This window comes from Artemia sp. Qi Xiang Cuo, chromosome 17, assembly GCF_049724085.1.
Source record: "Artemia sp. Qi Xiang Cuo chromosome 17, ASM4972408v1, whole genome shotgun sequence".
Classification (NCBI taxonomy): Eukaryota; Metazoa; Arthropoda; class Branchiopoda; order Anostraca; family Artemiidae; genus Artemia; species Artemia sp. Qi Xiang Cuo.
In genome coordinates this window covers 14,938,806-14,961,869 of record NC_142810.1, presented here as the reverse complement: position 1 = coordinate 14,961,869, position 23,064 = coordinate 14,938,806, and the positions used below count along the sequence as shown (strand labels likewise).

Genomic DNA, 23,064 nt, shown 5'->3' with positions numbered 1-23,064 from the left:
AATATTAGCCCTTTAATTTTAATTTTTATATATTTACTATGCAAAATTTAATCAAGCTCAAATTAGCATTCAGTGAATCTTAGCTTTTAAGGTAGACTCGCCAGAATGGTATTGGGACCCACCAAAGGGTATGAACCCAAAGACGGGGCAGACTAAAAAATACGCTTCTGCACACATAGCAGCGGGACTTGAAGCATATACACACGATAGTTCAGTCCAGGGGCAACAATTGGGAGGGTGGGGCAAATCTAGCTCCACCCTAGATAATGAAAATATATTTTTTAGTATTTTCATTAGAAAAATGTCTCCCAAGATTTTTTGTGTCCTTATTAGAAAAAAAGGCAAAAAATCATTGCCCTCCCCTCGTGCCCTTTCATTAATTTCCACACCTGCTCCCACTCCAGTTGTAGGACTTCTGTAAAGTGGCGCATATGAAGCAGGACTTGTCGCTCTTTCCGGATTTCCTGGGGGCTTCTAGTGGCATAGGAAGGTCTGCAGTAAGAAACCTCTAGCTAAAAAAAACTTTAAGACACTTTTTTTTCTTATCTTAAAAACTGATCTAGTAATCAGAAAAGCTTAACATACCTGACTTTCCGAAGAACTCAATGACGGTTTTTCCGTAACACTACTACCGTCATCATTATCATCATACGCTTTTGCACTTTCATCATCTGAATATGCAATCGAAGCTGGAGCAGGTCTTGGAGGAGGTTTGACAAGTGCTCCAGAGCTACTTGCTAGAGAGCGACGACCTAGGGTGCCAGTTTTAAGGCGCGCCGACTGACGGAGCTCGATGGCAAAACCCAAATCTTCGGTGTTGATTGATTCTTCTAGTGTCCGTGTTGCTTCATCTGAGAAAAGAAGCAAATATAAGAGGAAACTTTGGCTCTTGAATAAAAAAAGAAAATATAAGAAAATATAAAAAAAGAAAAAAAGCAAATATAAGAGGAAACTTTGGCACTTGAATAAAAAAAGACAATAAAAGTCTACAGACAAACACGTGTGAACAATAATATGGACAATCTCTTGTTTTTAGAGGGGCTGAGTTAGTAACTTCGTTAAATGGGGCTATTAAAAGTAGTTGAGATGTAGGTTAATTTAAACGGCTGTTGAAAAATGAATTATTTTCCATATATGATTTTAATGATTAAATTGATTACCTGCACTGATTAAATTGATTACCTGCACTAAGCCAACCAATGGTCAGCATGCGAAAAAGTTTATATATAAGTGATATTTAATTTACTAATATTAGGATTCTTATTTTGATTGATTTTGATATTTTCATTGATCTCCTAGGGAAGGAATTGGGTGTTGAGTTAAGGGTAACATGGTCCATGATGTTGTAGTTATGCTTTGTTTTTAAACGCCCTTCTGAGGTTAATGTTAATTAGGTACAGTTGCGCTTAATAGTACACAGCGGCTATAGACTGTCGAAGGAATGCAGTGATGGAGGTCTGTAAAGCGGGTAATTGCTATGTAAATATATCAAAGAGCGTGGTTTCTCATTGAATTTACAATATATAAACTGTTGTTTTTGGGGGTTTAGGGGGGGGAAGGTACCTAGATTAGGTTACGTATTTACTATATGGTATGCTTTACCCCCCCCCCCCCGACCTCTAATGTGCAAACATATTGCCCGACTTTGTTTCTAAACTATTATATATTCATCCTAATTTTATTGATTTTTTATTAGCATTAACCAAACTTGACTTCTTTCGTGTGTACCGTTAATTAATATAATTTTACTTTATAATTAATATAATTTACTTTATAATTAATATAATTGTACCGTTAATTAATATAAATTACCGTTAATTAATACCGTTAATACCGTTAAGCGCAACAGTACCGTTAATTAATATTTTTATTTTGTAGATTTGTTTGAGTTTCCCTACTCCATATCACGCCGTGGCTTCATTTATATTATTTGAGGAACCTTTGTCCGCTTTTTTTTTTCTTGATTTGAGAACAGTTGAGAGGGAGTAACGAGCGAAATATTGGTTTGGAAAATTCAAACAATTTGAGGGAATATAGAAAAAATTAAGAAAAAGAACTATTATTCTTCAAAGTTCTAAGCATTAAAAATTACTTCTAGATAGTAAAAATACAGGTGGAGAGAAAAGGGCATTGCTCAGTGGAGGTGAAAAAAAGAAGAAAGATTTTCTTTTTTTTAAGCTCTACGCAACAAAATTACTGTTAGATGAAAGTAAAGATAGAGTTTAAGGCCATCGCCAGAGTTTACAGATGGAAAAAAAGAAGAAAGACAAATTTTCGAAGTTCTAAATAATGAAAAAAAAATAATAGTCAGAAAGTAAAGGTTCACAGAGGGGAGAAAAATATAGAGGAAGGGAACTATAGTTTCTCAAACGTATAAGCAATGAAAATTACTAAAAGTCAAAAGTAAAGACAGAGAATAAAGAAAGAGTAAAGAAAGTAAAGATAGGACTTCATCAATGATTAGATGGCGGTAAAATGAAAAAAAGAAAACAATTGCTAACCTTCAAAGTCGTTGATTGGAGTGGAGGAAGGGAAGAAAAAAGGATCGAAAAAATGTTATTTTTCATAACTAAGCAACAAAAAAAATCCACTATTCTCTAGTTAAATGAATAATCAAAAATAAAGGAGAAATCCATTCATTCATTCGACGGAAAAAGAACGTCACTTAAAAATTCAATTTTTTGTCAGAAGCTTTTTTTGGCCAATTTTCGGATATTCAAAGCATTCTTTTGTTTTGAACTATTTTTAGTGATTAAGGCAATTAAGATTTTTCAACTAAATTGAATAAACAAAATGCAAACGGCAGCAAGTCAATTGAAGTTCCAACTATCTAGAATTAACCCCCCACCTCCTCTCCAATCAACCTAGGTCACTTCATACCTGAAAACTTGGATTCTAAAAAAAAATTCTTTTGTTGGCAATCGTCTGTGCTGCCATGTTTAACCGTGAAAAATTATTAAGCAAAACTAGTTAGTTTTATTTGGCAAAGCTTTTTTTCCTTAAGAACAAAAAAAAAAGAGTCTCTTTTCAGAGACATCCACAAACAAAACTAGAAATTGAAAGGACACCTTGAGCTATTTGATGCTATAAATTTTATGTTTTAGCTTATAATTTGCTTATTTTTTACCCACATTATCATTCTTTATTATTTAACACCCGTTGTTACAAAAAAAAAGAAAAAAAAAGCGGAAAATCGTATCAAAAATTTGTGAAAATGGGAAAAAACGAAGTTTTAAAAAAATAAGAGAGAGAGAGAGGGGGGGTAATCTCTTTCAATGAAATACCAATAAAAGCCATTTTGCAGGGAAAATACCAAGCACAGATGTTTTTTTTTAAGAATCTAGGGAGAAGAGGGGTACAAAAATGTTGGGGGTGGGGAATGTTTCTTCCACCTCGAATTGATGTTACTGAAAAGCAGTCTCAAGAAGCTGTATTTAATGAGTCTCCTGGTCATCATCCAAATAAGAAAGAAAGTTGTACTCACCACATTTGCGCTTATATTGATAACTTTTGCTTTTAACGCATAGAATTGCCACTAACATCGTTACAATTACAACACAGGCAGCTGCAAGTGTGACCAAAAACCAAGTTTGGTGGTAGAAAGGTCTCTGCTGAAGATAACCATACTCAAGGTAAATCTTCGAAGGGGTGACGACCTTCAAGAAAATATACAGACTGTCAGCAAGTGCTTCAAACTACAATTACCACACACTCATAACATCATTAAAGAACGAAAAGACAGCGCAGTGGCGAACACTCTGTTTTCATCCCACCTATTTTATAGCCTCTCCTATGGCCGGCTCCTAAAACACTTATAAATTAAAATCGTTATTGAATATTGAAAACATTCCACCCATTCCGTTTAAAGCTTCTGCTATAGCCATCTCCTTAAAAATTCTCAAAGATTTCAAATAATTTTTTCTTACTCATATCTGACCTCACAGTGTTTCCCACCCCCATCCAAATCCAACTCTTATTAAAGCTTCTGCTACATTCACTTCCTAAAAATCCTCAGACTTAAAATCATTTTTCATTAAGCTAAACCAAATGGTAGTCCCACATCCAACGCATCTGTAGGTCCAATTGAAAATGCTCTAAACAGAAGACTCTCTCGTTGCGGAATTGATTAAATACTATAAAACCGGTTTTAGAAGCTTAAAGGGAAGACCTGTGGCTGGAAAACTGTTATGACAATATGAAAATTTGACAATACGGCTGCTATGACAATAACAGCCGTATGAAGTTTTCTAAGATCTACAGCAAACCCGCCCAACCTATTTCGCACTCCAATACCAATCCTACGTGCTTAAAGCTTCTGCCATGGCAATCTCCTAAAAATCCTCAAAGATTTAAAACCATTTTTTAGTTCTATGACACCCACCCTTCTCAATCCCGACTTTATTGAAGCTTCTGCTATGACCACCTCCTAAAAATAGTAAAGGTTTAAAACCAGTTTTAGAAATATCCTTTTGAACCCTATAGGTACCACCTTGAAGGGCAAAAAAAATTGTTTGTAGGGGTAATTAGTAGCATCATTCAAATACCATTATAATCCCTAAGAAGAGTCTGATCTTAAAGTGGTTTGATGGCGATAATAGATACAGATACTCGCTTTTCCTTGAACCTCTAAAAACCCCGTTGGCACCACTCCTAAGGATCTAAAATACAACTTTATGGGTAGGCTATAGCAAGGTTCAAGTAGATTTGGTTTGGAAAATTTTTGTAAACCCTCTTTACAAAATATTAAAAACCATATTAGGATGTCAAACATGGAAAAATAAAAATACACACGATTACCTAACAAAATACAAATTTGCAAACAGAAAACAAAAGATATTGACAAGTACGTAAACTTTGCACAAAAAGCTCAACAAAGATCGAAAAGATCGAAAAGATTCGATCGAAAAGATCGAAAAAAGCTCAAAAGCCAAAAAAGATTTTACATATTATGAAAGCAAAAATGCAAGACGCAGATAAGAAAATTAAACCATCTTTGATCAAAACCAACATTATTTAAATACAAATACCATTCAGAGGGAATTCAACAATACATTCTCTAAGCTTCGGAAAAATTATGGATACTCTATCTATATTTGTGTATTACATAGTACATAGTATCTTAGCTATGTACCTGATCCATAGAGGAAGGCCCAAAAAATCTTGCAGTATCCGAAGTATTGTAAACGAACTATAATGCATTCAGTGTGGTTAAAAACCATCCAAATTGGCAAAATAAAGCATTTGAGACGGCAACATAGCGTTATAAGATCTTGCTAAGCAATTCCTGTCAAACTGACCTTTCATTTTGGCAAGCACTGAAGTTTCTGTTGATAGCTTGAAATAGTAAAGGTATGTTTAATTGAAAATGGTTTTACCAGAAGAGACTTTTGTTCCAGGATTTGGATTAATTACCCCTAAAACAGTTTTAGATACCCCCAAGGAGAGACCTATGGATGAAAATACCAGATTGGAAAACGTTTAAAGTGATTCAAGATCATCAGCAAACAAGAGCATATCATATGCAGATGAAAGATGGCCAATATCAATGAACAATTGATCAAAGGGGGGGGGGGTCTTTCTAAGCTGGAAAAATAACAAAATTTTGTTTAACCATTCTCTTTAACGGAACATATTCCGTGAGATGTATACGAGAACGCACCGTAACATCAGACTTTTTATAACATCGCCACCAACTAGAGCAAATGTGAAGGTTGACACAAGTGCGAAGGAGTGAAAGTATAAAATGCGAGTGAAAGACGGGAAAAAAATCTTTGGAAATAAGAGAGCTATTTTTCATTTTTTCTCTCTCAAATATAAAAGCTGATAGCTTTAGACAGCTTAAAACACATGACTTTTTTTTATTATTATTTTTTTTTTTTTTTTTTTTTTTAATAGCCAAGTTCAATAATTTCGAAGCATACAGAATATGTGTTTCGATCTCCAATGCATCTTCTGAAAGCAAACTGACTGTCACAAAAATTGCACAGGTCACTGAAAGAAGAAGAAGAGGAAAGGACAATGAAAGGAGAAGAAGAGGAAAGGACAATGAAAGAAGAAGAGGAAAGGACAATGAAAGGAGAAGAAGAGGAAAGGACAATGAAAGGAGAAGAAGAGGAAAGGTCACTGAAAGGAGAAGAAGAGGAAAGGACAATGAAAGGAGAAGAAGAGGAAAGGACACTGAAAGAAGAAGAAGAGGAAAGGACAATGAAAGGAGAAGAAGAAACATTTCGAGAAGTTTGTTCACTATCCAGCCAACGGTTTGGACTAAAACAACCATAGGCCAAAAACCCTTTTTTTATAACACGAGTTAAAACACCTTCGCATAAGGATTTGGACACAATTTCCTGAGACACGATTACCTGGGACAAGAGAGAAAGGTGGTCTAAAAGAGCAGCCGTTCGACACTTAAAGTGTTCGGCCTGTAGGCCGGAGTTAAATCTTATTAGGGTCAATATTTGGGAGGTAACTTTAAAGAAGGTCATAAAAAAAACTCAGGACGTGGCAAGTCAGCTTAGAAATTTAGCGAGTATGTCAATCAGAAGTGCTGATCTGTTATATTCAAGAGAATACGAACGAGTAAGTTTACAAAAGTTTATGAACTTGCTCCCAGAGGAGTTGAGGACTATTCCAGACAGGATAAGATAGTTCATAAAAAAAAATTATTCTCAAACAACCCCATTAGAAAGTCTGTTTTGTGGATTTCTTAGAATCTAATGTTACACCGGAGCTTCAATCATACTCCAAACATAGAAACGGTATCGGAAACGGTGATATCAGAAACTGTGTCGGAGGAAAGAAAACACAGTTGACACTACTCCCGAGTTTCCAAAATACAATTTATGAACGAGCTGCAACACAGATCAGATAACCTTACACGCATAAGTAACGGTTTTGATATGGCGTCAATAACTTTTTTTACACTATTATATCCAAAATACACGAAAAGACACGTGAATTGTTTTCCAGGAAAAAAACAGCAAACGCGAAGACACGTAGCACTACCTCGCACTACCGTCAAGAAGAGTCACCCAACACAGAACAATTGAAAAACAGATTTGTCTGACACTGCATTTCGACCTGGAACATTGACTAGGGACATACAATCATAGGTTATCCCTAAGACAAGGGTTTGCGACACAGAAACAAAGACAGTCAAAATATTATACTAGATCTTTTTCTCTTTTGTCTTCTCATTCCGTTTGAAAATAGATTTAAATATTTATTATCTAATACAAAGAGAAACAGAGAGAGTAGGAGAGAGAGAGAGAGAGAGAGAGAGAAAGAGAGAGAGAGGGGGAAGAGGGAAAGAGAGGGAGAGAAACAAAGAGGGAGAGAGAGGAGGGGGGAGAGAGGGAGGGAGAGAGATAGGGGGTGTACAGAATGCAGCGGGAGAGGACGGGAAGAGAAGAGAGCGATTAAAACAAAGAAATTTAGGCTTAAGATCTTTTAATGAGGGCAACTAAATTTTACATACCTCCTCTAAGGAATAAACTGGCAGTGATATTCCAAATCTATTATATGAAATGACACGAAATAGGTAGGTCGTTGAAGGTAAAAGATTTTGGTAAGACAGGAAAAAATCCGATTGAGGCCCATTTTCTAGCTTCACTACTGTCAACCACTTCTCTTCTTCTGCAAAGATAATGAAACATTAAACCACAGGATACAATGAACACATAAATGTAGGGGGGGGGGAAATTAACACACACATGAATGAAGAAAGACTGCATTAGTGACTATAGATAACAAATCATATATATATATATATACATATATATATATATATATATATATATATATATATATATATATATATATATATATATATATATATATATATATATATATATATATATATATATATATATATATATATATATATATATATATATATATATATATATATATAGAGAGAGAGAGAGAGAGAAAAATTTTAAAGATTCTTAAACATGCCCTATTACTAGAACATTACTATTACTTACTTACTAAGATCCCGAAGCGGATCTTTCACATTCATTCCAATGTAAAGGAAGAGTATATAGAAGTAATACAAGGTAGATAATGAAATAATGACAGAACAAAAAATATATTAAAGGATACATGGAAAGACAATGATAATAATAAATGATAAGATAAATAAAGAAAATGATAAAATAAAAAATGATGATAAGATAAATATTCTCATTTAAGTTTTAATAATTAACTACATGATTTTCCTGAGTAATGGTATATTCTATTGGTTGTTTTCTTTTTCAAATAATTTAGGATAACGAAGCGTAAGTAAAGACTGAATTGTGGCTAAAGGCAACCGAAACTCTAGAAAACTATATTTTGATAACAATAAACATAAGAATATACTCTTCGGATTTTATGGTGATTTTAAATATATAATATTAACTGTTTTCAAAATTATCCATAAAAAGTTACGATACTACAACAATTTCCTCTTTTTTTGTCTTAGAGACGAACTCAATTGTTTTATATTATTAATTGGCTATATTCTTTGCTACCCCCCTTAGCTGAAAAAACATATAGCTGGTAATTACTGTTTTCAGTTTGTTAATAACTTTAGAAGTTATTGCCACTAAATAACTACCTCTGATTCTAATCAAATATGTAATATACTTAGAAAAAACCAGAATAGTTCTAAACGAGCAAATAATAAAATTAATAATTTCTATTGTTCTTCACTCATCAAAATTAGCTTTAATACAGGTCAATAGTTTTTTTCTGCCGTTACTTCCTGAGCCTAAACCTAAAAAGAAAAGAATGGTTCCTATTTCTATGCAACCAACTTACCACCACCCTCCGAGCGTACCGCACAGTCATAAACTTTAAACCGCGGCCCTCGCGTGAACAGCTTTAATTAGCGTTTCGTCGCTGCTTTGCCTTAATGTCGTAACAGACATTTTGACACGTTGAAGATAATTGCCAAAAACTCTTTTCTAAGCTCGTCTTGAAAGGAGAATCAGAAGGATAATGCAGACCAGGAGGATTAAAGTGTTATTGAACATACGCTGCTCATCCGATCCTCCCTTTGAGAGCAGCTTAACAAACTGTTTTAGCGAGTATTTCAGAATTGTAAAAAATGTCAGATACGAGCGACAGCAAGAATTTGCATTAGCATTTACGAGTGTTGATTGGATTAAACGAGAATAGCCTACTGTATCCTATTTCTTGTTTACAATTTTTTTTTATTATTTTCTTATGTGTTTCAGATTCTTTTTTATCCCATTTTATGTTGCATTGTCATGCAGCAAAATGATGCGCTTACTCAACATGCCACGTCTTTTGTTCTGGATTGCACGACGCAGATTGTTCAATGTCTCACAATAAGACGCTGCATTGATTGTCTTATTACAAGGCAGAAACTCCACTAGCAATACTCCTTTTTTGTCCTAAAAAACTGTGCACACGATTTTCCGGGCAGAAAATGTTTGCTTAAATTTCACTTTTTTGGGTGATGATGAACGTCGTCATTCCATGGATTGTTGCTTTGATTCTGGTGGACGTAGGCACACCCATGTTTCGTCACCAGTAACAATTTGGTCTTAAAAATTTTCACCTTCATTATGGTATTGCTCAAGGAAAGTCAATGCACTGCCTAAACGTTGGATTCTGTGCAAATTCATCAACATTTTTGGAACCCAAAGTGAACACAATTCCCGGTAATTCAAGTTCTCAGTCACCATGCGATACAAAACACTACGAGAATATTGAGGAAACCAGTCGCACATTGATGAAATTGTAAAGCGTCTGTTTTCTCTCACTTTTTTTTCCGCTTTCTGCACCAAATCTCCATCAAATACCGAAGGACGCCCACTCCGTTCTTTATCATGCCCATTTGTGCTGCCATCTTTAAATGCTCTCACCCATTTTCTTACCATTCCATCACTCATAATGTTTCGTCCGTAAACTTCACAGATCTCACGATGAATATCGATCAGTTTTATGCCTTTAGCACTAAGAAATCGTATAACCGCCCGTACTTCACAATCGGCAGGATTAAGCATTGTCAGAGCCATCTTAAACAATCAGTAAACAACGCATACAATTAAAATCAGACTGCAATGGTTTCAGTGCGTAGACAAGAGATGTAGGTAACCACCGCGCATGCGCAGAATGACAAGCGTAGCGCTGGGGTGGTGGAATCGCAAAACGGTGCTTACTTAAAAAACATACCTCGTATATCAGTTATATTAGTTTTTGGAAATGATGAAAGGGAAAAGAATAAGTTTTATTTTAAAGGGAAAGAGATGAAGGAAGTTAATGATTATATTTATTTGGGATGTAAGTTCACAAGTTCAGGGGAAATGGAGTGATCAGGTGCAAATAGCGAGTTGGAAGGGTCAGAAGGCTTCATGGGCATTATTGAAGAGTCCCCTTAGGCATCTAGGACCGGCAGATATTAAGCTACAGAAGAGAATTTTTGAGACGAAGGTAGGCCCAGCATTGAGTTACGGTGGGAAAGTTTGGGGTTTTTGAAAAGGGGAAAAAATAGAGAAAATTTATTTAGGACATTTCAGGAGACTTTTAGGGCTAAGTGGGAAATTTGATAATTTGGTCCTAAAGGGTGATTTAGGATAGTTTCCATTGAGGGTAAAAAGATTGGTTAGAATGATAGGATACTGGGAAAAGGTGATTGATTTACAGAGTAATAGGTTAGTAAATGCAGCTAGGATAGAAGGAAAAGTTCATGGACTTCCCAGGTGAAATCAATCTTAAATAGTTGTGGGTTATCAGGTGTTTGGAATAAAGGGAAGGGGATAGGGCTGGAAGTAGAAAATGTAGCAAAACTAGTAAAGGGAGTGCTTGAAGATCAGGAGATTCAGAAATGGCAGTGTGAAGTCACAGCCTCGGTGTCCCTCGGCATTTATCGGCAATGGAAGGAGGTCTGGGGATATGATAATTATTTTAAAGTGGGTTTAAATAGTGAAGAAATTAAGTGGTATATATCAGGGAGGGGTAATTCTCTAGCACTTGGAGAAAGGAGGAAATATTTAGGGAGGGTAAGGGTAAAGGAGGTCCTTACTCATGCCCTATGTGCGGAGAAAATGGGGAGGATCTGCTTCACTTCATGGCCACTTTGTCCCAGTATACAGGATCTAAGGAAAGATTTATTTTTTGTTAATGTGGAGGACAAGTGAGTGGTTGGTTTCAGTAATGGGATCAAAAAATTATGGGACAATAAGAATGATAGCAAAGTATATAAAATTGGGTATGTCCCATAGAGATAGATTTTTGTAAAAAGGGGTGGGGTGAGTGTGGAAAGTATTGTTGTATGTGTGTAAGTTGTTTTCTTGTTTGTTATTTTTGTAGTCATGGCCCTTGATAGATGTAACATACATCTATCTATTTATGTTAGTTTAATGGTATCGTGTGCTTTATTATGTTTTTGTAATGTTTTGTAATTTTGAGTTGTTATTGTTATGTATGCTACCATACTTTGCTATGAGTGTTATAATCATGTTATTATTTTGTGTGATTTTCCTTTTTGCCATGGCCCAAAGTGGCTTTTATTGCAATAAATATCTATCTATCTATCTATCTATATATATATATATATATATATATATATATATATATATATATATATATATATATATATATATATATATATATATATATATATATATATATATATATATACATATATAAATTTGGAACATTCCAAGAGGTCAAAAAAAAAATTATTCGAGAAAACAGTGACATTTGTTTTCATAAAATGGACGTTTATAGTCTACCAGAAAAACACAAATGATTGATAAGAAATTTCTCAAACCAGTAAAAGCACATCGATATTATCTATTATTTATATATTTATTAATTAACTTATTAAGTATCAATCTATGCTACTAAATGTTGTTGTCACCTTCTTGATTAATTTTCTTTATTGACATGATTCCAAGAATCTTGAAAAACTGAATTTCGAAGAAAACTTAATAAAATTCTAGGAAAAATTTATGTAAGTTGTTTTATATATATACAGCTTTTATAGCCTTATTCAGTCGTGCACCCCCTCCCAATGTACACAAAAAAGTTCTAAAATATCTCTCTAAAATGCGAATGTTGCTCTCATTTTCTTTTTAAATCTGGGAAACACTTCCCCTTTTGCATTATATTTGTTATGAATCATCTTTTTTTTTTTTTTTTTATTAAATTGAATTCCTAAAGAGTTTTTTTTTTTAGATTTGTTATTCCTTGTTCATATAAATAACACAAAATAAAATTAGCCAGGTTTTTTTTTATTATCAAAGACAGGCGACAATCACAATGTCAAGTATGTTTTTGTTTTACTGAACTATGTTTTTTTTTTATATGCTTAATTTAATTAGTTTTATGTACTTGCTTTATCTGAAGACTTTTTTGATTTGCCATGCCTTGTTTATATTAATGACAACAACAAAAAAAACAGAAAATTACCAAATTTTATTTATCGCAAAAAAGTTGACATTAGTTTTACACATTCGAGGGTAGACGACAGTCATGATTTCTGAACACACAAGTAGCCCCACTAAAACACGGGGTAAAAAATAACAGGTTGGATGCCACATGACATACCATTATGACATATTATTATATAAATTAAACAGGCCATGCAGATTGTTTTTTCTTCCCATGATTTTAGAATATTAATACTTGTGTCCGTATTTCTGTGTTCTTTTGGCATTACTTTCTTTTCAAATCAAATTGAAACATCTGTAAATTTTTAAAGGGAAGAGGCATTTTCCATATGATGATATTAAATAACAGTTTATATTTAGACATTATACAAAAATATAAAAAAGCAGAGTAACAGTAACAAGAAAAAGAACAAAAGGAAAAAAGGAATAACTAAGTAAAATTTCAGATTGGCTGCAGGAAGAAAATATGCAAAAAAAATATATATTTGGTTTTGTTTACATTTTTTTTCTGTTCAGTTTCAATTAAAACTTGAACTTTTTTTTTCTGGTCAGTTTCAATTCAAACTTGAATTTTTAAATTCAATTTAATCCAAATTCAGTTATTTCAACTACAATCAACGAAAAAAAAGTGCGATAGAAGGACACAATACTGGCTTGTACGGGAACCTATTTACCACATCAACCCTTCATCATCTATTAAACCAAAATCGTAAACCCGTACTTGCGTGGTAAAATCGTAACTAGCAACTTCACCTAGCTCCGGAAAAAAAAAATTAACAACCAAACAATAAATCAAGAAAATAAAAAATTAACGAAGGTTAAAATGCCCAAAGAGAAAAAGTTTCTCCTTAGTCGAGATACAGGGTAGGCTCCGTGCGAATATCATGCTGTTTTTTGCTCTTTTTTCTTCTTACCTGGTCCCTTTTGCTTTTATGATTTAATTAATCAATCAAGCCACTGTGCGCAGGCCATTTGACCTTCTGGTACTGGTTTACTGATATGTCATAAAAATGCTTATATGATTTAAGCCACCAAGCCGCTGTGATTAATCAGTCAAGCCACTGTGCGCAGGCCATTTGACCTTCTGGTACTGGTTTACTGATATGTTATAAAAATGCTTATATGATTTAAGCCACCAAGCCGCTGTGATTAATCATTCAAGCCACTGTGCGCAGGCCATTTGACCTTCTGGTACTGGTTTACTGACATGTCATAAAATGCTTATATGATTTAAGCCACCAAGCCGCTGTGATTAATCAGTCAAGCCACTGTGCGCAGGCCATTTGACCTTCTAATACTGGTTTGCTTGTTTTACTGATATGTCATTGTTTGATGGAAATTTAAAAATCAATCAAGTAATTTTCCAAGAAATACTTTTTGACCTGTTTTTGAAAATAAACTGGTTATCTGATCCTCACTAAAAGATTTTTTAACGCCTGAAGTCCAGTATTTTTCACTTTAAATTTAACTCTCCTTGATTCCCATAGCCCGCTAAACTTAGGAGTTATTATTACTGTGGGGGAGGACCCAAATAGGGTTGAGATTTTTTACGCCCTAAAATCGTCGCTGTTACGCCAAAAGGCTGTAACTGATGTTATTGACTGTTGTTACTCGGACTATCTGTCTTGGCTTTTTCCCTACACTTAGCCATGTGTTGATGCCTACTGCAAAATACTTGATTTTCAATTCAGTCCGAGTCCGTTAATGTTGAATTGAAAATCAGTATTTTGCAGTAGGCATCAAGACATGGGTAATTGTAGGAAAAAAGCCAAGACAGATTGTCTGAGTAATTGAGAGGCAAAAATGTTTAAATGGTGCGGGTACTTCAAACTTTTTAACTTCGAATGGAGGGCAAGTAGGTTCATATAAATGAGGAGGATCGAAGTGTGATTGAACATACATTGCCCTCCTAATCCTCCCTTTCGGTATGTCACAGAAAATGGTTTTGACAATTATTTCGGAAGTTAAAAAATGTCAGATACAGCTTTTAGGCATAACAGCGGCAAAATATGAATGAATTTGTTTAATCAGCAATATATATATATATATATATATATATATATATATATATATATATATATATATATATATATAAAAATATATATATATATATATATATATATATATATATATATATATATATATATATACAATATTCTAAAAAATGCTACTATCTCAACGGAGAGTTGGGCTCGTAACTACTGGGTATAATAAACATAAAAGTTAGTCCTTCAACAGTAAAAAAGTAAATAAACAAAGAACAGAGCCACAAAATCAAAAAAAAGAGAGAAAAACCTGGCAAAGGAAATATGAAAAAAAAAATCAACTTTATTTGGAGAATACAAAAACACAAGTTTTACGTGCTGCTTACAGCTTTTGTAAACCGAAATTCGTACTTCCAAAAATTTACTAAATACAGCTATTTGTATTATCTAAACGGAAGAAAATGAACAACAAATTTGGGCACTCAAAACACACTCCGGGGTAACAAAAGAAGAATTAAACAGTTGACCTGTTTCAGCTGTGCATTTAAAACATTTAAAAGGTACGACCATGAGGCTTCAGAGTTAAGAGTCAATTGAAATCCATGCTAAGACATTGGATACAAAACGAATGGTTTACACGGAAGATAAACTTAAACATGCCATGCGTATTACTTACTATAGCCAGATGTCAGTTTTGCTAAAAGATCAAAAATTTAAATCAGTATTCTAACAAACAGGACAAGATCATTTTTTTAACTAACAAATCCTCAATTTGAATACTTATTTATCCTGAAAACACAGTTTAAGGTAGAATCGAACCTACCTTTTGAAATTGCATGACATTAGCGGAAAACACAAATTTGACATGATTTTAATATGGGTATTTATACTCAAGGACGTGCCACGGGGGAGGAGCCCCCCCCCAAAAAAAAAACGTACGTGCCTAATTAAACAAAAGATATCTTGAGTAGATCCTTAATTAAATTTAACTATTATTTATATACTTGACTGCGTTGGATTAAATATAAATAGACCATTCAACTAATTCTCAATTTGACCTTAGTTTTCACAAAACAGAATAAATCTATTTTTGCAACGGGGAAATAACAAAAATTTAAATGACAGCCCTCTATATGTACCTCTGCGAAAACGCTTATGGTTCGACGTTCTCGCTCAATTGAGTTTTTTTTTATCGTATGATACAAAGAAAAAAACATAACAAATGAAAAATAAAATCAAATAGCCGAGAAAAACGAGGGTAGTGTGAGTCAGGGGAACGATATGAAGCGAAAATAATCAGATATTTCGACAAGGACCTCCGCCAAGTCGTCCTCAGTGCTAAGAGAAAATAATACATAAAAAATACAATCTTTTGAAATAAACTTCACAAGAGACGAATACACACTGAATTGAACAAAACTAGAACAAGTGAAAGGCGATTCACCAATTTGATTGAGCAAGAATTATTTGCTTAGCAATAGATTTAGCGTGTCTGTAGACTCAATTTTCCTTAAAAATGCGGACAGGTGGATTTACTTTAAACTGAGGAATTTTTTTTATTTTAATCCTTTAATATCAATCTATTATAAATTGGGCTTATGGAAGTATCTCCAGTATCTCTATTTATAACAAAGTCTCTATTTATATATTTTTTTAATCTCAATTGCCTCTCTAAAAGATTGCGGTAAGTTATTTACGGTAGATATTAAAGTTGCCTCCTCAAAAAGAACTAAATGACCTGGATTCTCAAAAATGTGGAGGGCCAAAGCAGAATCAAAATTGTCGCTTTTATTACTATTTTCATCATCTCGGGGATTTATCTATTGAAGTTTTGTGTTCATGCAGTCGTCCCCCCAGTTATTGACGGGCCCTCCCAATGTATAAAACTTCCGACATGAACACGGGACTTTGTATACACCCCTACCCAATATAGGGTCAATTCTATCCTTATAGAGTCAGTAACTCACTGCAGCACCAAGTCTGAGGCCAACAGAAGTAGACACTTCCCTCGTTTATAGTCTTACAAATTGCATTAAGACATATATAAAATAAATATTTTATCTTTGATTGAACGATAAAAAAGTTGTATAAAATGCCATACACATCGTCAACTTTTCAACTATTGTAATGTAATTTTGTAGATATTGGGATATTAATTAGGATATTGAGGGTATTTAAGTAAAAAAATTCACTTACAAAATAAATTTCAAATCTCCATTTGTCTTAAGTACCGAAGACATTTTTTGCCCATCACCCTCCCACCCTTGAACGTAATTGAGCCTATTTATGTTTTAGACTGTAATTTTGCTTTTGGTAGTTTCAAAACTTTGATTTGATTAAGGTTGCATGACATTTTTGTCAGTTTTACCACTTTTGAATCGTGAAAACAAACAGGAAAAAACAATTAAGATTGACAACGCTTTTGTCCGTAAAACTCAACCACTAACAATCTTTCAATTTCCAGAGACAATTATACTTTCAAGCAAGGCCGTATCCAGGGGGGTTACCCGGTTTGAACCCCCCCCCCCCCGAAATTTTTGACCGAGTCGAAAATTAGTCTAAAAAATACGTAACGTAATGTTGCTCGAGGATGTTAGACAAAGTCCACGGGAAAAAATCGGGTAGACCCCCCCAAACAAAAATCATGGATGCGACGGTGCCTTAAAGCGAAAGCTGCACTACATTCCTTAAGGGTTTTTTTTTTTTTTTTTTTTTTTGCGCCAGCTACTACCAAAAACTGCACACTGTGTATAGAGGTATTTTTTTTATTAGAAACTGAATTCCCGATTGTTCTTAATTTTTTAAGATATATATGGTTGCATAAGTCCTGGCTTAACTGATTTGAATAATATATATATATATATATATATATATATATATATATATATATATATATATATATATATATATATATATATATATATATATATATATATATGTGTGTGTGTGTGTGTATGTATGTATGTATAGTATGTATGTATGTATGTATGTATGTATGTATGTAGTATGTATGTATGTATGTATGTATGTATATATATATATATATATATATATATATATATATATATATATATATATATATATATATATATATATATATATATATATATATATGTATGTATGTATGTATGTATGTATGTATGATGATGATGATGATGATGATGATGATGATGATGATGTAGTATGTATGTATGATGATGATGTAGTATGTATGTATGTATATATATATATATATATATATATATATATATATATATATATATATATATATATATATATATATATATATATATATATATATATATATATATATATATATATATATATATATATATATATATATACGTTAATTTCTAACTTGTTTAAATTTATTTGGCTTAATATATACATACCTTTTTTCTTGGCTTCAACATAGTATCCAAGAATTGGGCCTTTCCCCGATGCTCCGTTTTCCCACTGAAGACCCACCGAAGAGGCAGACTTAGTTAGAAGGAGATCCCGAGGTCTTCCTGGAGATCCATCCTGTGGACCAGTTGTCACATTTCCTAAAAGATGACAATGAAAATAATTAGAAGGAATAAATATAAATAAAAAGAAAAAAAGAAACCGACTCGACAAAAAAAAAAATCAAAAAACGAAATAAAATGAAGTCAGAGCCATCGACTGGACTTGTTGTCATATCTCCTCGAAGAAGGCTGTAATCAAAATGAAATAAATAAATATCTGAAAATTAATTAAAAATAAGAATGAAATAGGTGAAAACACATTAAATAGATCAAGATGAAATTGATGTAATAAAATGAAGTGAGAGCCATCTTTTGGACCGTTGTCATATCTCCTGAAAGATGATAGCAATTAAAATGAAAATAAAATGAAAATAAATTTAAATGAAAAAAAAAACTAAGTAAAAGCCATCTTGTGGCCTCTTGTCATGTTTTCTGAAAAATGACAACGAAACGAATTAATGAAAAGACATGAAAAAACGAAGAACGAAAAAAATAAGGAAAACAAAGACAAAACCAAATAAAACTAAAATTTGACTGAAAAAAGAGAACATAGATGAAATACCAATCAAAATTAGAATTTTCCCAAAGAGGATTGATGAATTTTTGTCCAGCGATTCAATTTCTATTAAGATGACTAACTAGTGTTTTTTTTTTTCCATAATGAGGAAGTATGTGTGTAGAGACTATTTTAATTATCATAAATAGGGTCTTATTAAATAAAAAAAATTAATTGAAGACTGCTGCTGGTATACAAGTTGAATGCAATATTTCCACTGAGCAGCCAGGGCTTCCGACCTTAGTCGGAATCAGAGAGAGGACCAACCAGGATATTTGGCCAGAGCCGCAGGGCCACAATTTTGAATAAAATTTAAATACAGGATATTTTCTATGCAGTAAACATGCACAAGTACGGCCTAGGTCCAAATTATTCACGGGCGTGGCTTTATCCCTTACACAGTCACAAGGTGATTATTTTGGATATTAACATAATATATGTAATATCCATATATGTAATATATATATAATATATATAATGGATACGAGAAGTAAGCTGTTTGTCTAAGAAAAAAAACTACTGGTGGTGTCTAATATTGCCAAATAGGATCATAGAACTAAATGTAACCTATATACTACCTACTTTTTATATCCTAGTAGTACGCAAATATTACCCTTTTTTTAATTTACCACAAATTTTAATAGCATACTAAAGACAAGAAAAAATATGATTAAACATTTTTAAATTGTAAAGCCTCGCAGCACGTGGAAATAAGCCTCGGTCCATGGATACAGAATATAAGTAGTCCATCTGTGAGGAAAACCTTTTTTAGCTGTCTAATATTACCAAGCAGAATCATAGAGCTGAGTGTAGCCTATACATCTAAACAAAAATATTGCCTACATTCTTTTCTTGAACTTACTAAAAATTTTGATATTTCCCCCCCCCCAAAAAAAAAAATTAACAACTCAACAAAGAATCCAACAAAATTTCCTTGTAACAGAAAGGATTGAACCTGTTCACGGGCGTTCACGGGCGATGTTCAAGGGCATGGCATTCACCATTCCGCTGTCACAAGGTGAATGGTTGAAATATTTACATATTACATGAACTGGATACGGAAGATTATCGGGTCGTTTCTGAGAAAAAAATCAATATATATTACATGGCAAAAAGCGTTGAGAAAAAACAAGGTAACGGAAATGAATCGCCATGTAAAGGATACTAATAATGGTAATGTAAATTTGCTAATGAATTACCAAAAGCTGACCTTCGGAAGGTGGGCTGTAATCAATGTAGGAGCTCCGAATGTAAAATGGTAAGTCACTTTTCCTTCTAAGAATGTAATGGTAACTAATGATAATGTAGCCGATAATGGTAATATAAATTTGGCAAGGAATTGCCAAAATACGACCTCCGAAAGGTGACCTTTAATCAGTAGTAAGATCTCGGACTGTAAAACGGTAAGCCGCTTGTTCTTCTTAAAATGCAATGGTAGTTCACGATAATTTAACTGATAATGGTAATGGTAATGTAAATTTGCTAATGAATTACAAAAAGCTTACCTTCGAGAGGTGGCCTGTAATCATAGTATGAGCTCGGACCGTAAAATGGCGAGTCACTTGATCTTCTAAAAATATGATGGTAACTAATGGTAGTGCAAAAGATAATTTTTACTGTAATGTAAATTTGGTAAGGAATTACCGAAGTCTTACAATTGAAAAGTGGGTTTTTCTCTTGGTCGAGTTTCCCCGCGGCTTAACTTCACTTTTTTTTTTTTTTCTTTTTTTTTGGTAACTTCTCCATTTGGCTGCTGGCTTGGGGTGATGCTTGGTAAGTCATACATTTCTTTCTTTTTATTTATTTATAAAAGGGTGTGATTGTGCGTAATTACAGTAATATATTATGTAATATATTATTTTGTTTTTATTTGTTATTGGTTGCCCGGTAATACGAGCTAAGACTCTCAGCCAGGCATACCGTTTTTTAGTTGTATTTAGTTTGTAAATAAAAAAGAACTTGTTTTTCTAAAAATACAATGAAAATGAATGGTAGTGTAATAGATAGTGGTAATAGTAATGTGAATTTGATAAGGAATTACCGAAAGCTCACCTTTTGAGGGTAGGTCGTAATCAATAGCAATAAATCGGACTGTAAAATGGTAAGTTTCTTGTTCTTCCAAAATGTTTTTTTTGATAATGTAATGGATACTGATAATATAACTTTGGTAATGAATTAATAAGAGCTTACCTTCAGAAGGTGGTCCGTAATCAATAGTAAGAGCTCGGACAGTAAAATGGTAAGTCACTTGTTCTTCTAAAAATGAAACTACCAATGAATTTGTTGTCACTTTTTGCTTTACTTGCTTGCTGTAATCTGAAAAAAAAAGATAATACAAAAAAAGGCCGACATATAAATACACAATAATTGGACAAATTTTACATAATAAAATAGTTTTTCAAGGCCTAGGGATTTTAATGCACAGTAGATATAAATCAGTGTCAAGTACATTTATCAATAAATTCACAACTATTGAATTTAACCCTAATTATATAACCCTAATTATATTAAACTACGGAAATAGGGCATATAATAATAACAATGAAATATAAAATAGAATAAAATAATAGAAAATATAGAAAATAGAATAGAAAGAAAACGGAAATAGAATATGTGTTACAATGATGTTATAATAGATAGATAGGTAGACATATATTTATTGCAGCAAAATTTGTTTTGGGCCATGACAAAAAAAAATAATAACACAAAATAATTACATATGATACTACCGCACATAACAGGGCATATAATAATAACAATAAAAAGCATAACAATTGCAAAATTAAAACAAACACAATAAGGCACATAATACCATAAAACTAACATAATTACACAAAACGTCGCAGATATATATTCTTTTCTTGTCCCGCCTATCGTCCACCCTCCAAAAACTTCTCTCTGTGTTGCATGGCTACACGCACATACCTTGCTATATTCTTGATATCTACTTTACAAGTATTTTTTAAAATCCCGACCGTCCAATCCTTCCCATTTACCCCAATCCCAAAAATGGCTACCCTCAAATCCTTCAACTCCTTACAATTGCATTCAGAGTGCTCTAAATCATCATTTTCTCCGCACATCGGGCAAAAATACAGACTCTTCCGCGACCGGAACCTCCCCAAATATTTCCTTCTTTCACTTAAGACATAAAATTACCCCTTATTGAAATGACCCACCTTATATCTTCCCCCTTAAGTCCCACTATTAAATAATATTTCTCCCCCACGCCTCCTTGACCTTCACGTTCACACCTAGAGATGCTGCCGGGTTCCGACCAGTCTGCCATAACTGGATCTCCTGCTCTTGCAGTACAATGTTTACTTTTCTTGTCACAGATCCTACTTCTCCTCCTATGCCTACCCCCTTCTAATTCCTGACTACCTGATTCCTAATTCCTGACAGAGCACGACTATTCAATATTTTCCTTATTTGATTCGGTCATGAATCTTTCCTATTATCTTTTATCATTTCTCTATATGCTACCTTAACTAATCTATTCTCAGGCAATGATCTTATCTTCTTCCAAAACCTGACCATTTTTAATAGTCTCTTATTCCGAAGGATGTCTAGGCCTAAATCTCCTCTTATTACTAGATTATTAAATCTATCATTTAAACCTAACCGTCTCTTAAAGTACTTAAGGTGAATCCTTTCTAATCCCATTCCTTTCTCACCCCCCTACAATTATTTTACAATCATTAATTATTTTATATTTTGTAAATTTTTGTTGTTTCTTCCACCTTGGACTAAAAACCTGGTAATTATTAATACATTTCTTGTTCCTGATATTACTGTAAAACTGGAAGTACTACACAGAAAGCTTTCAAATACCGCTTGTATCCGTTTTTCTCCGCACCATCACCTTATCAGGTTTTTTTGAGTCATAAGTTATTTTTCCTCAATTTGTTTGTTTGTTTTTCTCTCTTTGGTCACTCCACATTTTTTGGTATTGTAAAGAGTAAGTAAAAATCTAATAATGATAACATATGACAGCTTGTGTCCATATTTTTGAATGTTGCTGCTTATTAGATTCTGCAAGTTGTGAATTTTTTTTCTCTTCTTCTTTTTCCCCTACGTTTATATTATTTCTCTTTTGTTTTAGTTTCTTTTAAATTTTATGTGTTACATTGTAACTGATATCCTTTGTTTTCTATATTGATTTGCGTTGCATTTTATCACTCCATTATAAAAATAATGGAGGGGGGCGGCTCACCCCCCTCCCAACTTTGTGCCCCCCTCTCCAATTTTTGCCAAAGGCGAAAATTTTCGGCAGAAATTTTGCAAAATCAGGCGAAATTTAGCAAAATTCTTGATTTCTGCCGAAAATTCGGCATAAATCAGGGAGCGATTCGGTAAAATTTACGAAGATCATCCCTCCCCCCAATGAAATGAGCCTGGTGACCCCCCCTGGGAAAAGGTACTTAGGTTAGGTTACGTAATTAATATATACTATGCTTTACCCCCATCCCCCTGACATGCAAATATATAGCCGAAATTTGTTTTTAAGCTATTATATACTAGTTACTATTATATAAACTTATAATTTTTTTGGATGTTATGACGTTTTGTGTTTGTGACGGTTGGCCGAAATGGTAGCACTCCGATATATT

The 23,064-nt window shown here is 33.3% G+C and overlaps 1 protein-coding gene across 1 annotated transcript in view; it reads right to left on the bottom strand.

Annotated features, from left to right (window-relative positions):
* The window catches only part of sdk (sidekick cell adhesion molecule), a 300,949-nt gene that overhangs the window by 3,065 nt on the left and 274,820 nt on the right, over window positions 1-23,064 (bottom strand). The window contains exons 28-33 of the mRNA XM_089103497.1: window positions 20,642-20,767; window positions 17,782-17,934; window positions 15,066-15,086; window positions 7,475-7,632; window positions 3,485-3,656; window positions 586-851 (exon numbers count right to left, since the gene is read on the bottom strand). Of these exons, the coding sequence (XP_088959623.1) occupies window positions 586-851; window positions 3,485-3,656; window positions 7,475-7,632; window positions 15,066-15,086; window positions 17,782-17,934; window positions 20,642-20,767 (896 nt within the window). The remainder of the gene's footprint in view (window positions 1-585; window positions 852-3,484; window positions 3,657-7,474; window positions 7,633-15,065; window positions 15,087-17,781; window positions 17,935-20,641; window positions 20,768-23,064) is intronic.